Source organism: Bombina bombina, chromosome 10 (assembly GCF_027579735.1).
Source record: "Bombina bombina isolate aBomBom1 chromosome 10, aBomBom1.pri, whole genome shotgun sequence".
Taxonomy (NCBI): Eukaryota; Metazoa; Chordata; class Amphibia; order Anura; family Bombinatoridae; genus Bombina; species Bombina bombina.
This window is the reverse complement of record NC_069508.1, coordinates 62,413,668-62,437,290: the sequence shown is the minus strand read 5'-3', so window position 1 is coordinate 62,437,290 and position 23,623 is coordinate 62,413,668. Positions and strand designations below refer to the sequence as shown.

At 39.9% G+C, this 23,623-nt stretch overlaps 1 protein-coding gene across 1 annotated transcript in view; it reads right to left on the bottom strand.

Annotated features, from left to right (window-relative positions):
• The window catches only part of RGS13 (regulator of G protein signaling 13), a 96,513-nt gene that overhangs the window by 35,099 nt on the left and 37,791 nt on the right, over positions 1-23,623 (bottom strand). The window contains exon 3 of the mRNA XM_053693716.1: positions 21,364-21,426. Within this exon, the coding sequence (XP_053549691.1) occupies positions 21,364-21,376 (13 nt within the window). The 5' untranslated portion in view covers positions 21,377-21,426. The remainder of the gene's footprint in view (positions 1-21,363; positions 21,427-23,623) is intronic.

Sequence of the window (23,623 nt, the reverse complement as noted above, 5' to 3'; positions counted from 1 at the left end):
ATATCTCTCTAGAACTAGTTGATGGGTCAAGTCATATTTAAGCAGTTTTATAGTAGGTATTTTGTTTCCAATCCATACTTTAAGAATTATTTTTCTGGCTAATATTATTGTTATAATAAGTAGGTTGTTCGTGTTCTTTCCATGATCTATTTTATCCAGGAAAACTATCTTCGAACATCTAAGGACAATCTTTACATTATAAAGAGTGGATAAAAAATATGATACCTTAGACCAAAACTGATAAATTTTGGGACAAGCCCATATATAGTGTACAAAATCTGGGTTTACTAATGAGCATTTATGGCAGCAATTTTCTCCATTTAGAGACATTCATAGGTAAGAGATAATCTTGATTTATTAATCTAAATTAGAGACAGATTAGGGGTTAATTATTGTAAGTAGCTGGCTGCGACGTTGTGGGGGGGCAGGTTAGGGGTTAATAAATATAATCTAGGGGTCGGCGGTGTTAGGGGCAGCAGATTAGGGGTAACATAAGATAACGTAGGTGGCGGTCGGCAGATTAGGGGTTAAAAAAAATTAATCGAGTGTCGGCGATGTGGGGGGACCTCGGTTTAGGGGTACATAGGTAGTTTATGGGTGTTAGTGTACTTTAGAGCACAGTAGTTAAGAGCTTTATGAACCGGCATTAGCCCAGAAAGCTCTTAACTACAGTACTGACTTTTTTCTGCGGCTGGAGTTTTGTCGTTAGATTTCTAACGCTCACTTCAGACACGACTCTAAATACCGGAGTTAGAAAGATCCCATTGAAAAGATAGGATACGCAATTGACGTAAGGGGATCTGCGGTATGGAAAAGTCGCGGCTGAAAAGTGAGCGTTAGACCCTTTTTTTAATGACTCCAAATACCGGCGGTAGCCTAAAACCAGCGTTAGGAGCCTCTAACGCTGGTTTTCCCGGCAACCGCCAAACTCCAAATCTAGGCCATAGTATTTTTCTCCACTAGCTTCACACTAGTAACAATTTTTTGATTCAATATATTTCTGTCCTACTTCTTTTACTCCATCTGTCAGTAAAGTTAACCAATTCCCTATCAACTGATTTCTGTGTAATAACATTATATATAACAGATATTTTGATTTTCTTTGTATCTGTACTTTTAAACAAAGCATGGAAAGGAGAGGTCACCCACAGTCCAGGAGAAGCTCTACTGATGGATTCAATGTAGTGCTTTACCTGGAAACAATAGAACTCATGAGAAAGAGGAATATTGTATCTTAAAGCAATCTCACTAAATGTTTTAATCTTCTTATGTAAAATCTCAAGGCATTGATGTATAAATTTCAGGCCTTTTTTATACCATTAGATTAAAGGGAAATTGTATCCTGGCAAAAATTCAGGATTTCCACAAAATGGTAAATATACTGAAAATGTATGATTATTATCAGTCTCTTTATTTTTGTACCAAGCCTTATATGTACCATGAAAAAGGAGGCTCGTATTTATCTTTTGCAGTAGATCAATAAATTTACTATGTAACATATAGCCCAAACTAATATTCCCCATCCTCTCTTGATCAATTACATAAGTATTATTCTCCCCTTTTGTCTAAAAGACAATCAAGGCGTTTTTCCTGGCAATATTATAATATTCTAATTTGGAAGCGCCAATCCTCCTTTTGAATATGGTAAATATAATTTTTTTAAACTAATTCTTGCTTTCTTATTATTCCATAAGTAGGACCTTATAGCTTTGAAATATATCTAATTTAGTGATCTTTAGTTGAAACATTTGTAAAATATTATAATACGCCTGGAAGTATCTTCATTTTTATTAAATGGATCTTACCATGAAAAGATAAGGAATATTCATCCATGCTTTTAATTTTTCTTTTATTTTGCTATAGCTGGTTTCATATTAATTTAAAGAGATTTGAAGTTTTTTTGGTCTATCTTGTTGCCTAGATATTCCATAGGTAGAGATAAATCTTGAAACAGAAGATCAAGATCATTAGAGGTTTTTAATCAAAGTATTTGTGACTTTGTAAGATTAATTCTTATAAGTAGATTAATACAGATACTCTCTAAGAGCACAGAGAAAAGACACTTGTTTTCTTGACTTTTTACAGCGCAGTTGTCCTGTTTTCCTTTGACTTTTTTACAGTGCAATTGTCTATTCTTTGTAAGATTAATCTTCTATCCTGAAAGGTGACTATAATTGGTCTATAATTTTTAAGATATTATCTAAGTGTTTTTTTGGGTCTGAGATAAATAATAATAGGTTTTCTGCAAATGCAACCAATTTCAACTTATAACTCCCAATCTCGATATCTGGAATGATCTGATTTAAAATAAATAACAAAGGTTCTAAATAAATATTAAATAACAGCGGAGATAAGGGGAAACCCTGTCGAGTATCCCGTTGTAACTGTATTGGATCTGAAGATTGTCCATTTATTTGGACATATGCTATAGAAACTATGTATATGGTTTTTTATGAACTCTAAAACGATGCCCCTGAAACCAAAATTTTCTAATGAGGTGAAGAGATGGTGCCATTTGATTCTGTCGAAGGCCTTCTATGCATCCAAAGCTAGCAGGAAGGCCTCTGGCAGGTCACTGACCCCATCTTCTTCTCCTCTTCTCTCATATTTTTCAACGGCATATACAATTTTCCTTAGGTTTGTATTTGAAGATCTACCTAAAACAAATCCTGTTTGATCCACTGTAAGCAGATCTGGTATTATTGTTTTAAGTTTATGAGATAAGATTTTCATTAAAATCTTATAATCCACATTAATAAGCAAAATTAGCCTATAAGATTGAGTAATGAGGCATCTTTATTTGGTTTAGGGATAACAATTATATTAGCTGATTTGAAATTTTGAGATGGTACAACTCCCTTTAATATAATATGAATGAAAAAGCTGAGACAATATAGGAACTGTTTTAGTTAGTATAGTTTGTAAAATTCAGCCGGTGAGACCATCAGGGCCCACAACTTTCCTAACGACAAAGAGTTAATTACATCTATTATCTCTTCTGAATCTATGGGTTTATTTAGCATTTCAAGTTTGATCTTCTCTATTTTCGGAAGTTAATTTTTGCCCAAGAGCTATCCCCATCTCCTAATTCACTCTTTTGAGAGGTGTATAGAGTTTGATAAAAATCTACAAACACCTTGGCTATTTTATAGGGGATATTGTGTGTTCACCCCTTTATTATTTATGTAATTTCCTAGATCTTTGTTTTTTTTGGTTAAGGAAGCTAAAAGTTTCCCTGATCTATTTCCCCATCTGAAGAATCTTACCTCTAAATGTCTTAGTTCTTATCTTGTCCTTCCTTCAAAAAAACTGTCTCTCTCTTGTTTTTGCTAGTAAAAAAAGTTCTTTATTTTTGATGTTAGGTTTAATTTTATACTTACTAAACAACAATGCCACCCTTTTTTGAGAGTTCTAGTTGCTAATTTTTTTCTGTTATTTTCTATGATTCATTACATATGTTATAATATAAGATTTATTGTAGCTTTTGCCGCTTCCCAGTATAGTTGCTTATTATTTTAAGTAAGATCCATTATTTAAGTGATATTCTTCCCATTTATTTTGTAAGAATTGTTTAAATTTAATTGAGGTTATTAATATATAAAGGATAATAAAATCTATTATTAGTATGATTATTAAAATAAATTCATGAGGCATGATCAGAGAAGGTGAAATTCATGATTTGGACTTTATTTACTCTATTTAATCTTTCTGCTGAGATTAAGAACATGTCAAGTCTTAACATGGCATTATTTTTTCTAGAAACACAAGTAAAATACATTTCTACTGGATTTTTCAACCGCCAAATATCTACCAAGGTTAAATGTCTCCTGCAAAGCCTCAAATGTTGCTTTTTCATATTTAAATCTACGTGACATATACTTTTTATTTGTTCTATTTTGTGGGTCGCCTCTCCTATCCAAAAGGGGTTTGGAGTTATATTATAATCACCCAGTATAATCATTTGGTTATCTATATATCTTAATAGCTTCTTCTTCAGATTTTCCCCAAAACCTTGGTTCTGTTCATTAGGGCCATATATGTTGCATAGCACTATTATTTCTTTCCCAATTTGAGCTTTCACTATTATATATCTACCTTGTTTGTCCTGTATATAGTGTATTATTCTATATTGTATATTTTTACTAAATAAAATTGTAACACCCCTTGGTTTATTTTTATATGTAGAGAAAAAACCTCTTTGACCCAACCTATTTTAAGTTTTATGTGCTCTTTAGGTGTCAAATGTGTCTCTTGTAAACAAGCTATATCAATCCTATGGTTTTTGTAAGTAGTGTATTTTTTTTCCTTTTTATAGGGGAGTGGATACCTTCCACATTCCACGTGAGAATATTAGCTATTGTGTATATAATAAGAAACATTAAATCTTATCCCAAGAGTTCTCTTGGGTATTATCTCAAAAATACCAGAATGTGATATATACAAAAGATTTTTTTTATCAGCGTGTAACCGTATTGGTGATGCTGAATAATATTATTAATATATATGCTTGGTCAGCTCCTCCTACTTCAAATTTGGGGCACTGCACATGCAATCTACTGTGCCACCAGATATGAGTGGTGTGTTAAGTAGTACTATTCTTATCAGTTTACTCCCTGTTACATCCCCTATCAGGGGACGTGTATTATGGCATGGATTTTAGGAACCGGGAGATGGAAAAAGATGCATTGGTCGGTCCCTCCTACTTCAAATTTGGGGCACTGCCGCGTGCAATCGTGACCGGACTTTTAGCCGATGGACATTTGGCAGACGGGACATTTGGCCGAAACACAAGTGGCTGTCACAAAACAGTCCGGCCACTAGATAGATAGATTTGATAGATAGATAGATAGATACATAGATTAGATAGATAGATCAATAGATGCAATAGATACATTTGATAGATACGATAGATAGATAGATTTGATAGATAAATAGATAGATTTGATAGATAGATAATTTCCCAGACAGAGAATTACAAGACGTGCGGTCTGGGGACCCATGGTTAAGGTTCCCAGAGGCAGTTGCGGGCGCCAGGGGACGTGTATATGGCATGGATTTTAGGAACCAGGAGATGGAAAAAGATGCTTGGTCGGTCTCTCCTACTTCAAATTTGGAGCACTGCGCGTGCAATCTACTGTGCCACCAGATATGAGTGGTGTGTTAAGTAGTACTATTCTTATCAGTTTTAATCCCTGTTACGTCCCCTATCAGGGGACTGTATATGGCATGGATTTTAGGAACCGGGAGATGGAAAAAGATGCTTGGTCGGTCCACCTACTTCAAATTTGGGGCACTGCGCGTGCAATCTACTGTGCCACCAGATATGAGTGGTGTGTTAAGTAGTACTATTCTTATCTGTTTAATCCCTGTTACGTCCCCTATCAGGGGACTTGTATATGGCATGGATTTTAGGAACCGGGAGATGGAAAAAGATGCTTGGTCGGTCCTCCTACTTCAAATTTGGGGCACCTGCGCGTGCAATCTACTGTGCCACCAGATATGAGTGGTGTGTTAAGTAGTACTATTCTTATCAGTTTAATCCCTGTTACGTCCCCTATTCAGGGGTCGTGTATACTGGCATGGTTTTTAGGAACTGGGAGATGGAAAAAAGATGCTTGGTGCGGCTCCTCCTACTTCATATTTGGGGCACTGCACATGCAAATCTACTGAATGCCACCAGACAGTGGCGGCTGGTGACTTTTGAAGATGGGGGAGCCTACTAGCCCCCGCCCCTCAGATGGCCTCCGCCCATTTATCATATATATATATAGTATATATATATATATATATACACATATATACTGGGTATAAGAGTCCTGTCACTGGGGCAGCCGCAGTATAAGGAATATATATATACACACATATATATAATTATATATATATATATATATATATTATATATATATATATATATATAAATATATATATATAATATATAATATACTATATATACACATATAAATATATATATATATTATATACATATATATACACACATATATATATATATATACACACATTATATATAATACACACATATATATATAATAACACATATAATATATATATATATACAAATACACACATATATATATATATATATATATACACATAAATATATATATATTATATTATATACACACATATATATATATATATATATATATATATATATACACATATATATATATATATACACATATTTAAATACACACATATATTATACACATATATATATTATACACATATATATATATATACACATATAATATATATATATATATATACATATACATATACATATACTGTGATATTTAGAAGTAAGTCTAATCAGAGACAGGGAGTCAGTGAGAAAAAAATATGGTCTTGTAGTTGTAAAACTGTAATAATAGGGCTGCAGGGGCAAATTTAAAAATGGTGATTGGAAGAGAAACAAACAATGAGTCTGACAACTGTGGCCGAAAAAGTGTCTTAAATCTCAGTTATCCCACTGTGGTTACATTTACTTGATTTTTTTGTGATGCTCACACACACTCACCACAGCCACACACACAGCCATTAGACACACACTCACACAGGCAGTAGACACACCACACACTCACACAGTCAGTAGCCACACACACCACAGTCAGTAACCACACACACACAGTCAGTAACCACACACACACCCACACAGTCAGTAGCCACACACACACAGCAGTAGCCACACACACACAGCCATTAGCCACACACTCACACAGTCAGTAGCCACACACACACACACTCACCACAGTCAGTAGCCACACACACACTCACACAGTCAGTAGCCACACACAACACTCACACAGTCAGTAGCCACACACCCACACAGTCAGTAGCCACACACACACAGCCAGTATCCACACAGCCACACACACACACCTCTCAACACACAGCAAACCAACATTTGGTTAGCAGCAGCCATCCCAATATTGTGTCACGCTCAAGCAGACAGCCAGGCTGAAATACACTGCCTGTCAGGAACTCAGATTTTGTGAGGAGAAACATAAAAACAAACTGCAAAAGGGGGGAGGCTTAAGATCGTCAGCCCAAAGGCAAACATCTCACACACTGAACTCCGTGTTGAAAACTCGTGCCCCCCCCCTGTATCAGACAGCACCTAGCTAGCAGCTGAAGAGTCCTGTAACTAACTGAGCTACGGTTTAATAAAGTCAAGTTATAGCTATACAGGAGAAACAGAGCTGTGACTCTTGCACCTCCCAAGTTAGATATTTAATTTTCCTCAGAAAATCCCCTGTCCCCACAACTGCCGATATGCCCCTTGCATTTCTTCTATGTGAAACTTTAAAGTCTTAACTTATATTAACATTAACAGTACCCTTTACACCATAATTTAACAATTTACACTAAGAAAGCTGCACTAACCACTGGACTGCACAGGCTCCTAGGCAGCAATAAGGTGTACTGGAGAGAACGGTGCTGGCCCGGGTGACACTGAAGTGCTGCGCCCTTCCCCTTGTGCATGATGCGGAGTCAATCTAGCACTGCACTCCTGCTCTGCTGCCTGCTTCAAGCTCTGGAGAGATCGGACAGGATAGGAGCGACCTGGTGATCTACACACCCTGTAAAGTGAGCGATGAGCTGTGCTGACTAGGCTTTTGGCGGGCTGAGGGCTCAGATGCGCGGCCTTAATTGAAACATGCGCAGGGGCTACCAAATCAGTGCACTGCCACGCACGTTAGAGGGAACGTTGCTCGTAACATCTTGTTGTTGTCCCTCCCCACTCTCTGACATATCCGTGCAGCCTATCAGGGCACAGGCTGAACTTGTCAGAACAAGTCCCTCCCCACTCTCGCACAGTTCAGCCTGTGCGATAAGGCATGTATACAGAACTGGTTTGATGCCTGCAGTGAACAATATAGACATCACTGACAGGCATGATAGGGCTCTAACCGCACGTGCGATAAGGGGAAAAAAAAACAGACCCATAAAATTTTTTTTTTTATTATATGGAATTTGATATTTGGGGGTTAAAAATAAAATATAATTTTTCAATAGGGGATATTGGAAAAATTATATTTTATTCAATATTTTTTTTTGCTCTAAGCATCACAGGGGGGCACGTGCGAGTGCGCACACATGGAGGAGCCTCCACTGCCACCAGATATGAGTGGTGTGTTAAGTAGTACTATTCTTATCAGTTTAATCCCTGTTACGTCCCCTATCAGGGGACGTGTATATGGCATGGATTTTAGGAACCAGGAGATGGAAAAAGATGCTTGGTCGGTCCTCCTACTTCAAATTTGGGGCACTGCGCGTGCAATCTACTGTGCCACCAGATATGAGTTGTGTGTTAAGTAGTACTATTCTTATCAGTTTAATCCCTGTTACGTCCCCTATCAGGGGACGTGTATATGGCATGATTTTAGGAACCGGAGATGGAAAAAGATGCTTGGTCGGTCCTCCTACTTCAAATTTGGGGCACTGCGCGTGCAATCGTGGCCGGACTTTTAGCCGACGGACATTTGGCAGAAACACAAGTGGCTGTCACAAAACAGTCCGGCCACGAGATAGATAGATTTGATAGATAGATAGATAGATACATAGATTAGATAGATAGATAGATCAATAGATGCAATAGATACATTTGATAGATACAATAGATAGAAAGATAGATAGATAGATTTGATAGATAAATAGATAGATAGATAATTTCCCAGACAGAGAATTACAAGACGTGCCTCTGGGACCCATGGTAAGGTTCCCAGAGGCAGTTGCGGCGCCAGGGGACGTGTATATGGCATGGATTTTAGGAACCGGGAGATGGAAAAAGATGCTTGGTCGGTCCTCCTACTTCAAATTTGGGGCACTGCGCGTGCAATCTAATGTGCCACCAGATAGGAGGGGTGTGTTAAGTAGTACTATTCCTATCAGTTTAATCCCTGTTACGTGCCTTTTTTTTTGTTTGGTTTTTGAAGCCACAGTGCAGCACCAGAGGCCAGAAAAATTTGGCATGTACACATGCCTGAAAAATTAGGTATTGTTGCAGCCGCTGCTGTAGCAGCGGCCAGAAAAATTGATGTTTGTTTCCCAGGCAGAAAGTGCCCTAAAACATTGCGGCTTGAACACTAGTTGGTGGCGGATAAGTCACGCAAGTCATCCGGCATTCGAAGATAAAATACAGCCGCGTGTGGACCATTTTTAGCCCAAGGCAGCTCATCTCATCAGCCTTTTTTACTCGAATATATCGCCCAATGTCAGTCCCTTCGGGATCCATCCCTCATTCAACTTAATAAAGGTGAGGTAATCTAGACTTTTTTGACCTAGGCGACTTCTCTTCTCAGTGACAATACCTCCTGCTGCACTGAAGGTCCTTTCTGACAGGACACTTGAAGCGGGGCAGGCCAGAAGTTCTATAGCAAATTGGGATAGCTCAGGCCACAGGTTAAGCCTGCACACCCAGTAGTCAAGGGGTTCATCGCTCCTCAGATTGTCGAGATCTGCAGTTAAGGCGAGGTAGTCTGCTACCTGTCGGTCGAGTCGTTCTCTGAGGGTGGACCCTGAAGGGCTGTGGCGATGCATAGGACTTAAAAAGCTCTGCATGTCCTCCATCAACAACACGTCTGTAAAGCGTCCTGTCCTTGCCGGCATGGTCGTGGGAGTCGGAGGATTACTTTCACCTCTTCCCCTGTTAGATTCCCGTTGTGCTGTGACATCACCCTCATACGCTGTGTAAAGCATATTTTTTAATTTATTTTGGAACTGCTGCATCCTTTTCGACTTGCGGTAATTCAGTAACATTTCAAGTACTTTATGCTTATACCTGGGGTCTAGTAGCGTGGACACCCAGTACAGGTCGTTCTCCTTCAGCTTTTTTATACGAGGGTCCCTCAACAAGCACGACATCATGAAAGACCCCATTTGCACAAGGTTGGAAACTCATGTCCCGTTCCTTGTCCTCAGTGATCTCACTGAAGGTATCTTCTTTCCCCCAGCCACGTACAACACCACGGTACCAGATAGGTGACAACGAGCACCCTGTGATGCCTGTTGTCATTGGTCTTCCTCCTCCTCCTCAAAGCCACATTCCTCCTCTGACTCCTCTTCCTCACAATCCTCTTCCAGCGTTGCCGCTGGTCCAGCAAGCGATGCTGATAAGGCTGTTTCTGGTGGTGATGGTGACCACAACTCTTCCTCTTCCTCTTCACGCTCATCTACGGCCTGATCCAGCACTCTTCGCAGGGCACGCTCCAGGAAGAAAACAAATGGTATGATGTCGCTGATGGTGCCTTCGGTGCGACTGACTAGGTTTGTCACCTCCTCAAAAGGACGCATGAGCCTACAGGCATTGCGCATGAGCGTCCAGTAACGTGGCAAAAAATTCCCAGCTCCGCAGAGGCTGTCCTAGCACCCCGGTCATACAAATACTCGTTAACGGCTTTTCTTGTTGGAGCAGGCGGTCGAACATTAGGAGTGTTGAATTCCAACTGTTCGGGCTGTCACAAATCAAAAGCGCCTTACTGGCATGTTGTTTTCACCACTGTTATCTGAAAAGTGCGCCATGGCCGTGTAGGAATGCCTCGAAATGGCCACACACCTTCCTGACCTGTTCAGGACGTCCTGTAAGCCTAGGTACTTATGCACAAAGCGTTGTACGATCAGATTACACACATGTGCCATGCACGGCACATGTGTCAACTTGCCCAATTTCAATGCCGCCACCAAATTACTTCCGTTGTCAGAAACCACTTTGCCAATCTCCAGTTGGTGCGAAGTCAGCCACTGATCCACCTGTGCTTTCAGGGCGGACAGGAGTGCTGGTCCGGTGTGACTCTCTGCTTTCAGGCAAGTCAACCCCAAGACTGGTGTTGACACTGCCATATCCGGGATGTTTGAAATAGTACCTGGGGAGCTGGGGGGGGTTGTCGTTGATGTGGAGCAAGATGCAGCAGCAGAAGAGGACTCAGCCAAGGAGGTTATGGAAGAGGATGGAGTAGGAGGAGTAGAGGAGGTGGCAGCAGGCCTGCCTGCAAGTCGTGGCGGTGTCACCAACTCCTCTGCAGAGCCATGCATTCCATGCTTGGCAGTCATCAGCAGGATTACACAATGCGCAGTGTAGGTGATATACCTGCCCTGACCATGCTTTGCAGACCAGCTATCAGTGGTCAGATGGACCCTTGCCCCAACACTGTGTGCCAGACATGCCATTACTTCCTTTCGCACAATCGAGTACAGGTTGGGGATTGCCTTTTGTGCAAAGAAATTTCGTCCGGGTACCTTCCACTGCATTGTCCTAATAGCTACAAATTTTTTGAACGCCTCAGACTCCACCAGCTTGTATGGTAAAAGCTGGCGGGCTAAGAGTTCAGACAAGCCAGCTGTCAGACGCCGGGCAAGGGGGTGACTTTGTGACATTGGCTTCTTACGCTCAAACATGTCCTTGACAGACACCTGACTGTGGGCAGATGAGCAGGAACTGCTCCGGAAGAGAGACGGAGTGGCAGATGGTTGAGAGGGGGCAAGGAGGACAGCAGTGGTTGACGTGGCTGAAGATGCTGGACCAGGAGGAGGATGGCGGCTTTGAGTTTGTGTGCTGCTTGTACTCATGTGTTGATCCCATAGGCGATCATGTGCTTTCGCAAAGCAGTTGTACCTAGGTGGGTGTTGGACTTCCCACGACTCAGTTTCTTTTGGCACAGGTTGCAAATGGCATTGCTGTTGTCAGAGGCAGACACACAAAAAAATGCCACACTGCTGAGCTCTGCGATGACGGCATTCTGGTGGTGGCAACAGCATACGTTGATTGGCTGGCTGACCCCGGGTGCCGATGCATGCTGTCTGACTGTGCCACTAGCTCCTTGCGACGACCTCCCCCTGCTTCCAACTCGTCTCCTCCTCCTCCTCTCTGTCTCCCCATCTGAACTTTCCCCCTGTTCTTCTTCTCTTCTTGCGGGCACCCACGTGACATCCACGGATGCATCGTCATCATCAACCGCTTCACTTGTATCTGACAAATCAACAAAGGAAGCAGTAGCGGGTACAACATCATCATCATCACACCGTACGTCCATGTCTGTAATGCTGCCTGACTGAGACATATCACTGTTATCTACATCCTCTGTCAATGATGGTTGCGCATCACTCATTTCTTCCAACTGCTGTGTAAATAACTCCTCTGACAGATCAAGTGAAGCGGCTGTGGTGCTAGTGTTGGTGGTGGCGGCAGGCGGGCGAGTGGTAACTTGAGAGGTGCCCGAAGATAAGCTGGAGGAGGATGGTGCGTCAAGGTTCGGAGCCGAAGCTATAGAAGATTGGGTGTCCTGTGTTAAAAAGTCAACTATGTCCTCAGAACTATTCGAGTTCCTGGTACGTGGCCTCTGAACACTGGGCATTATTCTAGGGCCAAAGGGAATCACAGCACCACGACCACGACGGCACCTGCGGGGTGGCCTGCCTCTGCTTGTCATTTTTTTTTAAATGTACACTTACACTACTATTAAACAAGATATGACTGGTGCCACTGGGCAAGTGGGCACAGTATACACTGTGAGCCTGACACAAAAAAGCAGACTGATGTTTCACAGTCCAAAAAGTTTTTTTTTTTTTCAATGTACACTTACACTACTATTAAACAAGATATGAGTGGTGGCACTGGGCAAGTGGGATCAGTATACGCTGTGAACCTGACACAAAAAAGCAGACTGATGTTTCACAGTCCAAAAAGTTTTTTTTTTTTTTTTAAATGTACACTTACACTACTATTAAACAAGATATGAGTGGTGGCACTGGGCAAGTGGGCACAGTATACGCTGTGAGCCTGGCACACACGCTGGCATGCAGGCAACTGCAATTAGATTACACAAGCAGACTGATGTTTCACAGTCAAAAAAGTTTTTTTTTTTTAAATTTACACTACTGTTACACCAGATATGAGTGGTGGCACTGGGCAAGTGGGCACAGTATACACTGTGAGCCTGGCACACATGCTGGCAGGCAGGCAACTGCAATTAGATTACACAAGCAGACTGATTTTTCACAGTCAAAAAAGTTTTTTTTTTTCTTTAAATTTACACTACTGTTACACCAGATATGAGTGGTGGCACTGGGCAAGTGGGCACAGTATCACGCTGTGAGCCTGGCACACAAGCTGGCAGGCAGGCAACTGCAATTAGATTACACTAGAAGACTGATGTTTCACAGTCAAAAAAGTTTGTTTTTTTTAAATTTACACTATTGTTTCACCAGATATGAGTGGTGGCACTGGGCAAATGGGCCTGGCACACACGCTGGCAGGCAGGCAACTGCAATTAGATTACACAAGCAGACTGATGTTTCACAGTCAAAAAAGTTTTTTTTTTTAAATTTACACTACTGTTACATCAGATATGAGTGGTGGCACTGGGCAAGTGGGCACAGTATACGCTGTGAGCCTGGCACACACGCTGGCAGGCAGGTAACTGCAATTAGATTACACTAGCAGACTGATGTTTCACAGTCAAAAAAGTTTTTTTTTTTAAATTTACACTACTGTTACACCAGATATGAGTGGTGGCACTGGGCAAGTGGGCACAGTATACGCTGTGAGCCTGGCACACAAGCTGGCAGGCAGGCAACTGCAATTAGATTACACAAGCAGACTGATGTTTCACAGTCAAAAAAGTTTTTTTTTTTTTAAATTTACACTACTGTTACAGCAGATATGAGTGGTGGCACTGGGCAAGTGGCTTGGCAGGCAGGCAACTGCAATTAGATTACACAGGAAAAAAAACAGACTGATGTTCTAGCCCTAAAAAGGGCTTTTTGGGTGCTGTCCTTACAGCAGAGATCAGATGAGTCCTTCAGGACTGTAGTGGACACTGAATACACTAGCCTAGCTATCAATTTCCCTATTAAATCAGCAGCAGCTACACTGTCCCTCCTCTCTCTAAGAATGCAGCTTCCGAATGAATCTAAAATGGCTGCTGTCCAGGAGCTGGGAGGGTCTGGGAGGGAGTGTCTGCTGCTGATTGGCTGGAATGTGTCTGCAGACTGTGAGATACAGGGTCAAAGTTTACTCAATGATGACGAATAGGGGGCGGATCGAACATCGCATATGTTCGCCTGCCACGGTGAACGCGAACAAGCTATGTTCGCCGGGAACTATTCGCCGGCGAACTATTCACAACATCACTAGCCATTGCTAGGAGCACAGCGTCTCCTCCCCTGCTCATTGCCAGGGGTTTGTGTCGGGTCCGGACGTCATCGACGCACGCTCCTGATGCCGGTCGGACCTCTGTGGCGCGAATCCTGCGCCTATGTAAGTGTGACTACAATGATCTGTCACTGCCCAAGTATAGGTGTTACTTTGTGTGCTCCTGGGTGTGACAGATCATTGTATTTATTTGCCTTTTTGTGTATGATCCCTGCCTGTCTGACTACTCTGCCTATTATACCCCTTAATTACTGGATTGATATACTGCTGCTGAACTCTGCCTGTCTAACTACTTTAGCTTCTGCTATGAAACTCTGCCTGTCTAACTACTTTGCCTGCTATACCCTTAATTACTGGATTGATATACTGCTGCTGAACCATGTCTGTCTGACTACTCTACCTGCTATACCCCTTAATTACTCGATTGATATACTGCTGCTGAACCCTTCCAGTCTGACTACTCTGTTTATTAACTCCTGTTGTTCTGGATTGCCTCTTTGTTGCCGAACCCTGCATGCCTGACCATTCTAGTGGTGTGCCCTTGGACTGCTTTACTGTTGCCAAATCCTGCCTGCCTGACCATTCTAGTGGTGTGCCCTTGGACTGCTTTGCTGTTGCCAAACCCTGCCTGCCTGACCTTTCTAGTGGTTTGTCCTTGGACTGCTTTGCCGTTGCTGCTGGGGACTGTCCTGCCTGTGGTGAGTGCTGCCTTCCTCATCTTACTAACTTTCTCTGCTCTGGGATTTTCCCTATCATTCCGGCTTGACGCCGGGATAACAAGACTACTGGCTGAGTTCGGTCTGATAGAGGAGTATCCCACGAGCATTACAGTTTCAACCAAAACCCAGCACCCTTCTGGTACTTCCATAGAAAGCCACAAATAAATGTCTAGCAGATGCATAAATATGACCCATATGTGTCCCAATCCAAATGACCATGTGAAGGAATAGTTCATAAATCATGCCAAGATGTTTTAAAATAATTGTAATAACGATGTTATTGCTATTGCTGATAACTACCAAGTGGCGATGTAGGAATCCTCAGGAAGAGGTAGACCATTTGTGAACTAAGAAGAGGCAAATTGTGTTAATAGGATTCCAGCACCTTCTATTAAGGCTAGCAGAATTCCACCCATTGCATCAGATCCCATCATGGCTGCCGGGCCATTTCTAGCGGCCAGGATAGCGCCAGTCATAGCATTCCACAAGCTGATGGAATTCCAGGGATCCTCCTTCTGTCTTGAGACACAGCTTAAGAACCAAGCGCAGCGGAGGGGTTAAGTGATGAGCAGCAGTTTTAAATATATATGTATATGAATATATATATATACGTATATTTATACATATATTTATACATATATATTTACTGGGAACACACAGTTCCCCATAGACCGCGATGTAAAGGCACTTTTCAGTGTCGTTTTTTTCACCTGCCACATTTAACCCCATAAAACTGCTTAGTGCAGGTTTTGTTTTTTTATTAAAGATTCTATTCTTTTTTTTTTTAATTATACTAACAAACTCTAAACTTTGGGACCAATTAGGACACATTTTGAAAATTAACCAGAGATTTTTCGGAGCGCTAATTGCTACTGCGAGCTCGCCATAACCATAACCAGCCACTTGTAATGGATAGTTATTTATCGCGTGCACGTAAATTGGCAAATTTGCCCGTTAACGGGCGCGCAATAAATTAGCGCTCCACTTGTAATCTAGCCCTAAATAAATGCTAGATAAAATTAAGCATTCAAAGAAAAGATTAGTCTGAGAATAACATGTAGATGGATGTTTTAAAGTTTAATCAGTTTAAATTTTGACAAAATAAGTGTAACTTTTTAGTGTATAAAGTCTATACACAATGGGTGTCTATAGTCTATAAAATAATGGGAGCTGCCATGTTGTAACTTAGGTTTCTCTCTTTGCTGAGACCAATTAGAGACAGTTATAAATAAATCACTAGAATGTGCAGCCAATAACTGTGTGGAATATAACAGTGTTTTGCACCTCCACTTCTAAAAGGAACTGAAAAGCACACATTTATCAGAATAAAATGACAAGAAAAGGGGACAAAATAAATAGTGAAAGTATATTGTAAACTTTTTTTCATATATACAATTTATTATTTTATTGTAAAATCTCAAAGTTTTTAACACCTTCCAGCCGGGACTCATTTGTATACATCGGAACAAATTTCCGATATAAACAAATAAGTAAAAATTTAAATCAAGCGATCGTTTATGCGATTGCGTGATTTCAATGATGGGATCGGGAAGGGGGAAGTGCCTATGACGCTAGATACACACTGCAGCCCGCGATCCCATTTAGCAAGTGGCTATGGCTTCAGGACAGCCAAACAGCTAGGATGTTCCATGCCCTCCTAACGGCACTAATGCCCAGCGCAATTAGGTCGGCATGGAACGTCCTAACTGTGCGAAAGGGTTAATGTCCCTTTTAATAAAACATATTTTTATTAAAACGTGTACATCTGTGTGTAAGATTTTTTTATGTGTTTTGTGCAACTTTTTTTTTTAAGCCTTACACTTTTTACTTCTGGCCTCAAGTTGAGCTAAATATTCTAGTGTAGTTTTGGCTTTTGCTGGTGCCCAAACAAAAACTTTCAACTTGTAATATTAGCGTGCCTTAGCGCGTTCACAAAATACATTGAAAGTATAGGTTATGCTCAAGTAAAGTTAGCAGCACTAACCCTTCTCTGGTTAATGCAGTTTACCATGGACTACTAATATCGAGTTGCGCGCTAATGTTGTCACAGTCCAGTGATATTGCGTATCGTGTCCTGCGCTATCATTAACATGACACTTGTAATCTGACCTTTTATTGGCAAAAACACTCGAAAGCTTGTAATCAGCTCAAACTTAAAAAGTTTATATAGGCATCCATAAAAAAGAATAAATGCCAATAATGATCATCCGATAAATTGTGATTAACACCTATATGTTTTTTTTATGTAATTTTCATAATGTTACATAAATATATGTGTGTGTTTTCTTCTCTATAAGTTGCCTTCTTTATTATCTGTTTGCTCATATTCTGGTAAACAGATTATATATATTTGTATATTTGATCACCCCCATGTTCATTGGGGGTACCATGGTCAATGATGGTATATTTAAGATCAGTAACTTTATGCTGATGTTCCTGAAAGTGCCTGGTCACCAGCTGTTCAGAAGTGCCCCTCTTTAAGGCAGTGCAGTTTGCAGAACAATGGTTTGCCATCTGACTTTCAGGAACATCAGCATAAAGTTACTGATCTTAAAAATACCATCATTGACCATGTACCCCCAATGAACAGGGGGGGTGATCGGAAAAAATTCTGCTGCAGAAAGAGGCCAAATGGACTTTTCATCTTTATACCATTATACCAAAGGGACTTAATACCCACTTAGACTGGGCAGGTTTTCCTGTAGCCCATCCGATGGAATGATTGTGAGTTCCATGATCCATTAAGTGTGTTATCTATTGTCCTTTGCTTGCTTTTTGGTTACGCCTGTTGCCTTTCTCCCGATGTTGAATTGTTTAACAGTTTACTCATCTTAATGTTATTTTTGTCACTTATATACTCCTGTCACCTAGCCCTTGGGTATACATAATATAATATTTGTCTATATCATTTGACAGGCTGAGGTCTGTGAGGTCTACCCACTGAACACACTAGCCCTCTTTGGTTGTGTGCTTTGGAGCTTTCGGTTAACTATGGTAACCACTTTTTTGTATTTTTAGGCTCTTGTGAGTAGATAGCACAGACCTCTCGCTGTACGGGATGAGATTTGTCTTCAAGAATATATGTTTGAGTAATTGCATATTGGTGATAGTATTATGATCATATGCCGGCTTCTTATTTATATATGTATATTCTTTCTCTGATACTTAATTTTATTATTCTTTACCTATTTAGCTACCTTATCCTGCCTGCCTAGGGATTTCCGTATACGGTAGTGGCACTTTTAGCATTTCTTACCATGGTAAACGCTTGTAGTCCAGATTGGGACCATGGGAGTACACGGACCTAGCAATTCTGGCTAATTGAGTTTGGTTTAAGATTGTACCCTCCTGATGTCATGTTGCATATAGTAACTATCTGTTTGTTTTTGTTTTTATTTTTTTTTAGACACAGGTATGTGTAAACAGACGCACGCTGCCTTGGATGACTAAACGCCCAGGTTGGGGGGCATGTCTAACTAAGGAGAACGTGACGTCCTGCTTAGATGGCCGTAATATTCTGGGTGGTGGGTAAGTGTAACTGTTCACTTTATGTCTGAGGACGGGTTCGTTCTGACTCAAAAACGTTCACATTAAAGGTGACCGATACTAACTGTACAAAAACCTTTGGAATGCTCTTTTTTTTCAGGCTATTATTATATATATATATATATATATATACATATATACACACACAGAGAGAAGCGCAACCCTCAGGAAACGAACAACCAGCTCAATAATATTGTTAGCCTGTTCTATGGCAATTTACCACCTGGGTGGCAGCTTTTTTTTAGCCCAGTAATGCTTTTCACAGAGTTAGAACTTTCCTGTAGCATATCTGTCTGATCCCGCTAATTATGGTCAGTCCAACGCCGAAATACCAGGCTATTCCTCTCTGAACAAGGGAACACAGCAACCCCAGACGATCGTTTTCGGCCTTCAATGGTCCTCAGGGGTCACCACTAGAAATTTTGGGGCCCTGACTCAACCATTGATCAGGGCCCCCCTCCTTTGACATGTGCAATTTTTTGACAAGTGACTAAAACGTATATGCCACTTTATTCTTAATTGTCTATTTAAACTTGAAATGTTGTAAAGGTAGTAACATACAAACACACAGACACACTCATACACTGAAACACACAAACACACTCACACATAAGGATTCACATATAGACAGTCTAGCAGACCCGCAATGAAACACACTCAGACACAGAAACCCAAACAGACACTTAGCCACTTGTTTACGATTGACCTGACAAGTAATGAGGTAAACTACAGTTTTGTAAAAAAAGAGATTTAGAAAACAAAATATGGAGTTTCTGATTATCTTTTTGTAAAGGAAGATGCCAACTAATTGATGACAACAGCATGCAGGTGGCTGAAAGGAAGGGCCCTGAACTGCCTAAACAATAATTTAAAGGTTAAAATGGTGGAGTGGTTACTTCCGGAAAGGTCTTGTTAGTCTCAAAGTCTGTAGAAAGATGTGAATAATCAGTAGTAAGGTCAAAAATGTCCTAAAAAGGAACAGACAATGGGACACACACACACAAACTCAAACTTGCTCATAACACCCAAGGAAACACCGACAGAGACAGCCTCAGAAAACACACAAAGACATATACACACATACACACACAGAGACACCCACAGAAAACACACAAAGACATACACTGTCACACACCAGCAGAGAGACAGCCACATGAAAAACACAGAAAGACATACATACACACACACACCCTCACTGAGACAATCCACAGAAAACACACACATACATACACACACACACCCCTCACAGAAACAACCATAGAAAAAGCTCAAAGACATATGCACACAGCCTCACAGACATCCACAGAAAATGCACAAAGACTTACACACCACCCTCACAGAGAGACCCACAGATAAAAAATACATACACACTCATAGAGACACAAACCAAAGCACAAAGACATAAACACATACACCCACATAAACTCACAGGAGGAAACATTTATGCACCTTGCATCCCCTAAATCAACAGTGTGTGACATGCATGATAAAAAAAAAATGCAGAAATTAAGAGATCACTTTTAAAGAATCATATTTGTAAATGTGCAAACAAAAATAATTCTGTGAATTCAAATTGTACATTAATGAGCTGGGTAGATGGCTAGATGAAGAAAAGTACCCTTTAAAAGGTTGACATGGTGTTTGTTTGTTTTTTTCCCATTTTCCCCAACCAAGAGCACCACTTCAAATATAGTGTACAAATTTTCCCATCTGTCAGCTGTACTTATGGATTTTGAAAATGCTGTACTCTATAGGGTCCTTGGTGGGACCATAAGCTGTGGTACTCATACCATTAGATCTGGTTAAATGCAGGATTTAGGCTTGTTGGTATGTATTTCAAACTAAGTCAGCTGTAGTGTAAACTGAACAGTTTTAAGTTAACCTGTCTCATTTCAAACACTTAGAAATCTTAGTCTGAGAGTATAAAATTTTATTCAGATGTAAAAATCTTAGATAAAATGCCTCTTGCATCTGGAAAGTCCTTGCATAAAGGGGCAGTAAACTGGAATGTTATATATATATATATATATATATATATATATATATATATAATATATTATATATATATATATATATATATATATATATATATATATATATGCAAAACATATATATATAAAATGCATATCTGCCAAAAGGGCATCTACCACTTTGTGTATTGAGGAGGAAACATTTCTGCATGGTTTTTAAATATAGAATTTCTACAGCATTGTCAAATAATCATAAATACTACTGCTGCTAAAAAAAATTGTTTTTATGGACCCCCTAGCCCCACCATACAACTACTACCACACTGAAGTTACAATCCAAAATTGCACAAAGAAATAAATAACATTTGCTAAGTAAATCCTACCCTCCTCTCAAATGAAAGTGATCTGCCGTCTGACTCAGGCACACACTGTACAAAATGCCAAGTCTGTCTCACACTGAGCATAGTGGTTTAGGTGCACACTAAGAAATCCCCTCAAATGCTAATACTTTACTCCTTGTAATAACATTTCCCATGCTCAATTAGCACTCTCCTGTAGTACCCACTGGTGGCTGGCAAAATAAAAAAAAATAAAAAATATATATATTTTTTTTTTTTTTAGCCTCATGGGGGCCCCCCTGGCTAATTGGGGCCCCTGACAGGAGTCACCCCTGTCGCCCCCTGATGGCAGCCCTGATGGTCCCTTATATATATATAATATATAGATACTGTATATACTGTATATATATATATATAATATATATATACATATATATATGATACCATTTTTCACACTCTGGTATATGCAAAACGGTTTCATATTTTTTATACAATAAATATTTCTGTGTTACAGTAGGGGGTACTTAGGACATAAATTACGACTGTAAGGGTTATTTGCTACAAAAAAAAGTTTGAGAAACTGATCCTTACCACAGTGTTTATGATATTGATATACTCACATTTACTGGACATCAGGTTTTTGGAATGATTCGGACCATTGTTTTACTTCTTCTGAAGAAAGGCTTAAAAATAATGAAAAAATAAATAAATGATAGCATAAGGTGTTATCATCCATCCAAACCCCACTGTACTTCACCAAATATATTATCTATAACATTATCAACTGTGTACATGAACGATAATAAGCTTATATAGTAAGTCTGTGCACAGCAATAATTATTATTTGGTTAGAGATTTTTTTACCTCATTGCTTGTAAACAACATATTTTATTTTTGTTTTCCAAGAAACTCCTCACTGATGTTTACAGATATATTTAGAAAGGATGAAATTTGGTTTTCAAAGGAAGTAACAAATGACACAAGTAAACAATGTATTTTCCCTTAATAGTTCTTTGAATTATTAAAGGGACACTCAAGTCTTTCATGATTCAGATAGAGGATGCAATTTTAAACAACTTTCCAATTTACTTTCATTAATAAAATGTGCACAGTCTTTTTATTATTTACACTTTTTGAGTAAGTTTGCAAAACAGTATTGTAAGGTATTTAGACTACACTACTGATTTTGATCTGTTCTCAAATGACTCAGTTTGAAAAAAATGTTTGCATGCACCTTCAAAACTGTGTACGTGCAGCACGTGAGTCATTGTATAAGCAATACAGGTTGGTTCTAAAATATAGATCTTGAAAATATAGGGGGGCTAATACATGTTCAGAGTTTGATCTCATAAATGTTTGGTACTTAAAGAAAAAGTAAAGTTAAAATTAAACTTTTCAATCTACTTTTATCATCAAATTTGCTTTGTTCTCTTGGTATTCTTTGTTAAAAGTTAAACCTAGGTTGGCTCAAACTGATCTCTAAGGCCTTGAAGACCGGTCTCTTATCTCTGTGGATTTTATTAGCTTTTCACAGTTAGGCAGGTCTAGTTCATGTGTACCATATAGATAACATTGTGCTCACTCCCGTGGAATTATTTATGAGTCATCACTGATTGGCTAAAATGCAAGTCTGTCTACAGAACTGAAATAAGGGGGCAGTCTGCAGAGGCTTAGATACAAGGTAAATCACAGAGGTTAAAAAGTATATTAATATAACCGTGTTGGTTATGCAAATTAGTGGGTTATGCGCTGCTTGTCGCATTGCCCCCCTTGCTCACGCACGGCCAATCAAGTGCAAAAGGGGTGGTCAATTATCCCAATCAGATCTGATTGAAATCCGCCATACTTCAGGGGGTAGAGAGGTTAGGTAGCAGCATATGTGAACCTGAATCACGGCTTGTTAAATGAAGCCCTATGTCTCATATTGTCATTTATTAACTCAACATTAGGATTATGTGACGGTCTGAAGTTTAACAATCAGATTGTAAACCTTGCAAGATAAATTTTTCGCTCCCACAAGTTCTTTATCTGCGCTTAAAGGGACACTCAATAAAATTAAATTTTCATTATTCAGATAAAGCAGGCAATTTTAACAACTTTCCAATTTACTTCCATTAACAAAATGTGCACAGTCCTTTTTATATTTTAACTTTTTGAGTCACCAGCTCCTACTGAGCATGTGCAAGAATAAGTGTGTATGCATTTGTGATTGGCTGATGGCTGTCACATGGTACAGGGGGGAGTGGAAAAAGACATAACTTTTAAAATTGTCAGAAAAAAAAAATCTACTACTCATTTGAAGTTCAGACTAAGGCCTCTATTTATCAAGATGTCTACTTACCTGCATTTGATGGCCCCAATGCGCTCGCCTAAGATCGCCTAACATCGCCGCCGCGGACCTGAATTACGTTTGCCAAATTTATCAAGAAAGCTGTCAAAAAAGCCGAACACCGAGTACGGTGCGATGAGCAGCGGACTGTTGTTAACTAACAGTCATCGATCTCGGAATGAAGGTTCCTTTAAATGACGTTATCCAAGATGGCGTCCCTTGAATTCCGATTGGCTGATAGGATTCTATCAGCCAATCGGAATTAAGGTAGGAAAAATCCTATTGGCTGATGCAATCAGCCAATAGGATTGAGCTCGCATTCTATTGGCTGATGGAACAGCCAATAGAATGCGAGCTCAATCCTATTGGCTGATTGGATCAGCCAATAGGATTGAACTTCAATCCTATTGGGCTGATTGCATCAGCCAATAGGATTTTTCCTACCTTAATTCCTATTGGCTAATAGAATCCTATCAGCCAATCGGAATTCAAGGGATGCAATCTTGGATGACGTCATTTAAAGAAACCTTCATTCTTCGTTAGGACGTCGA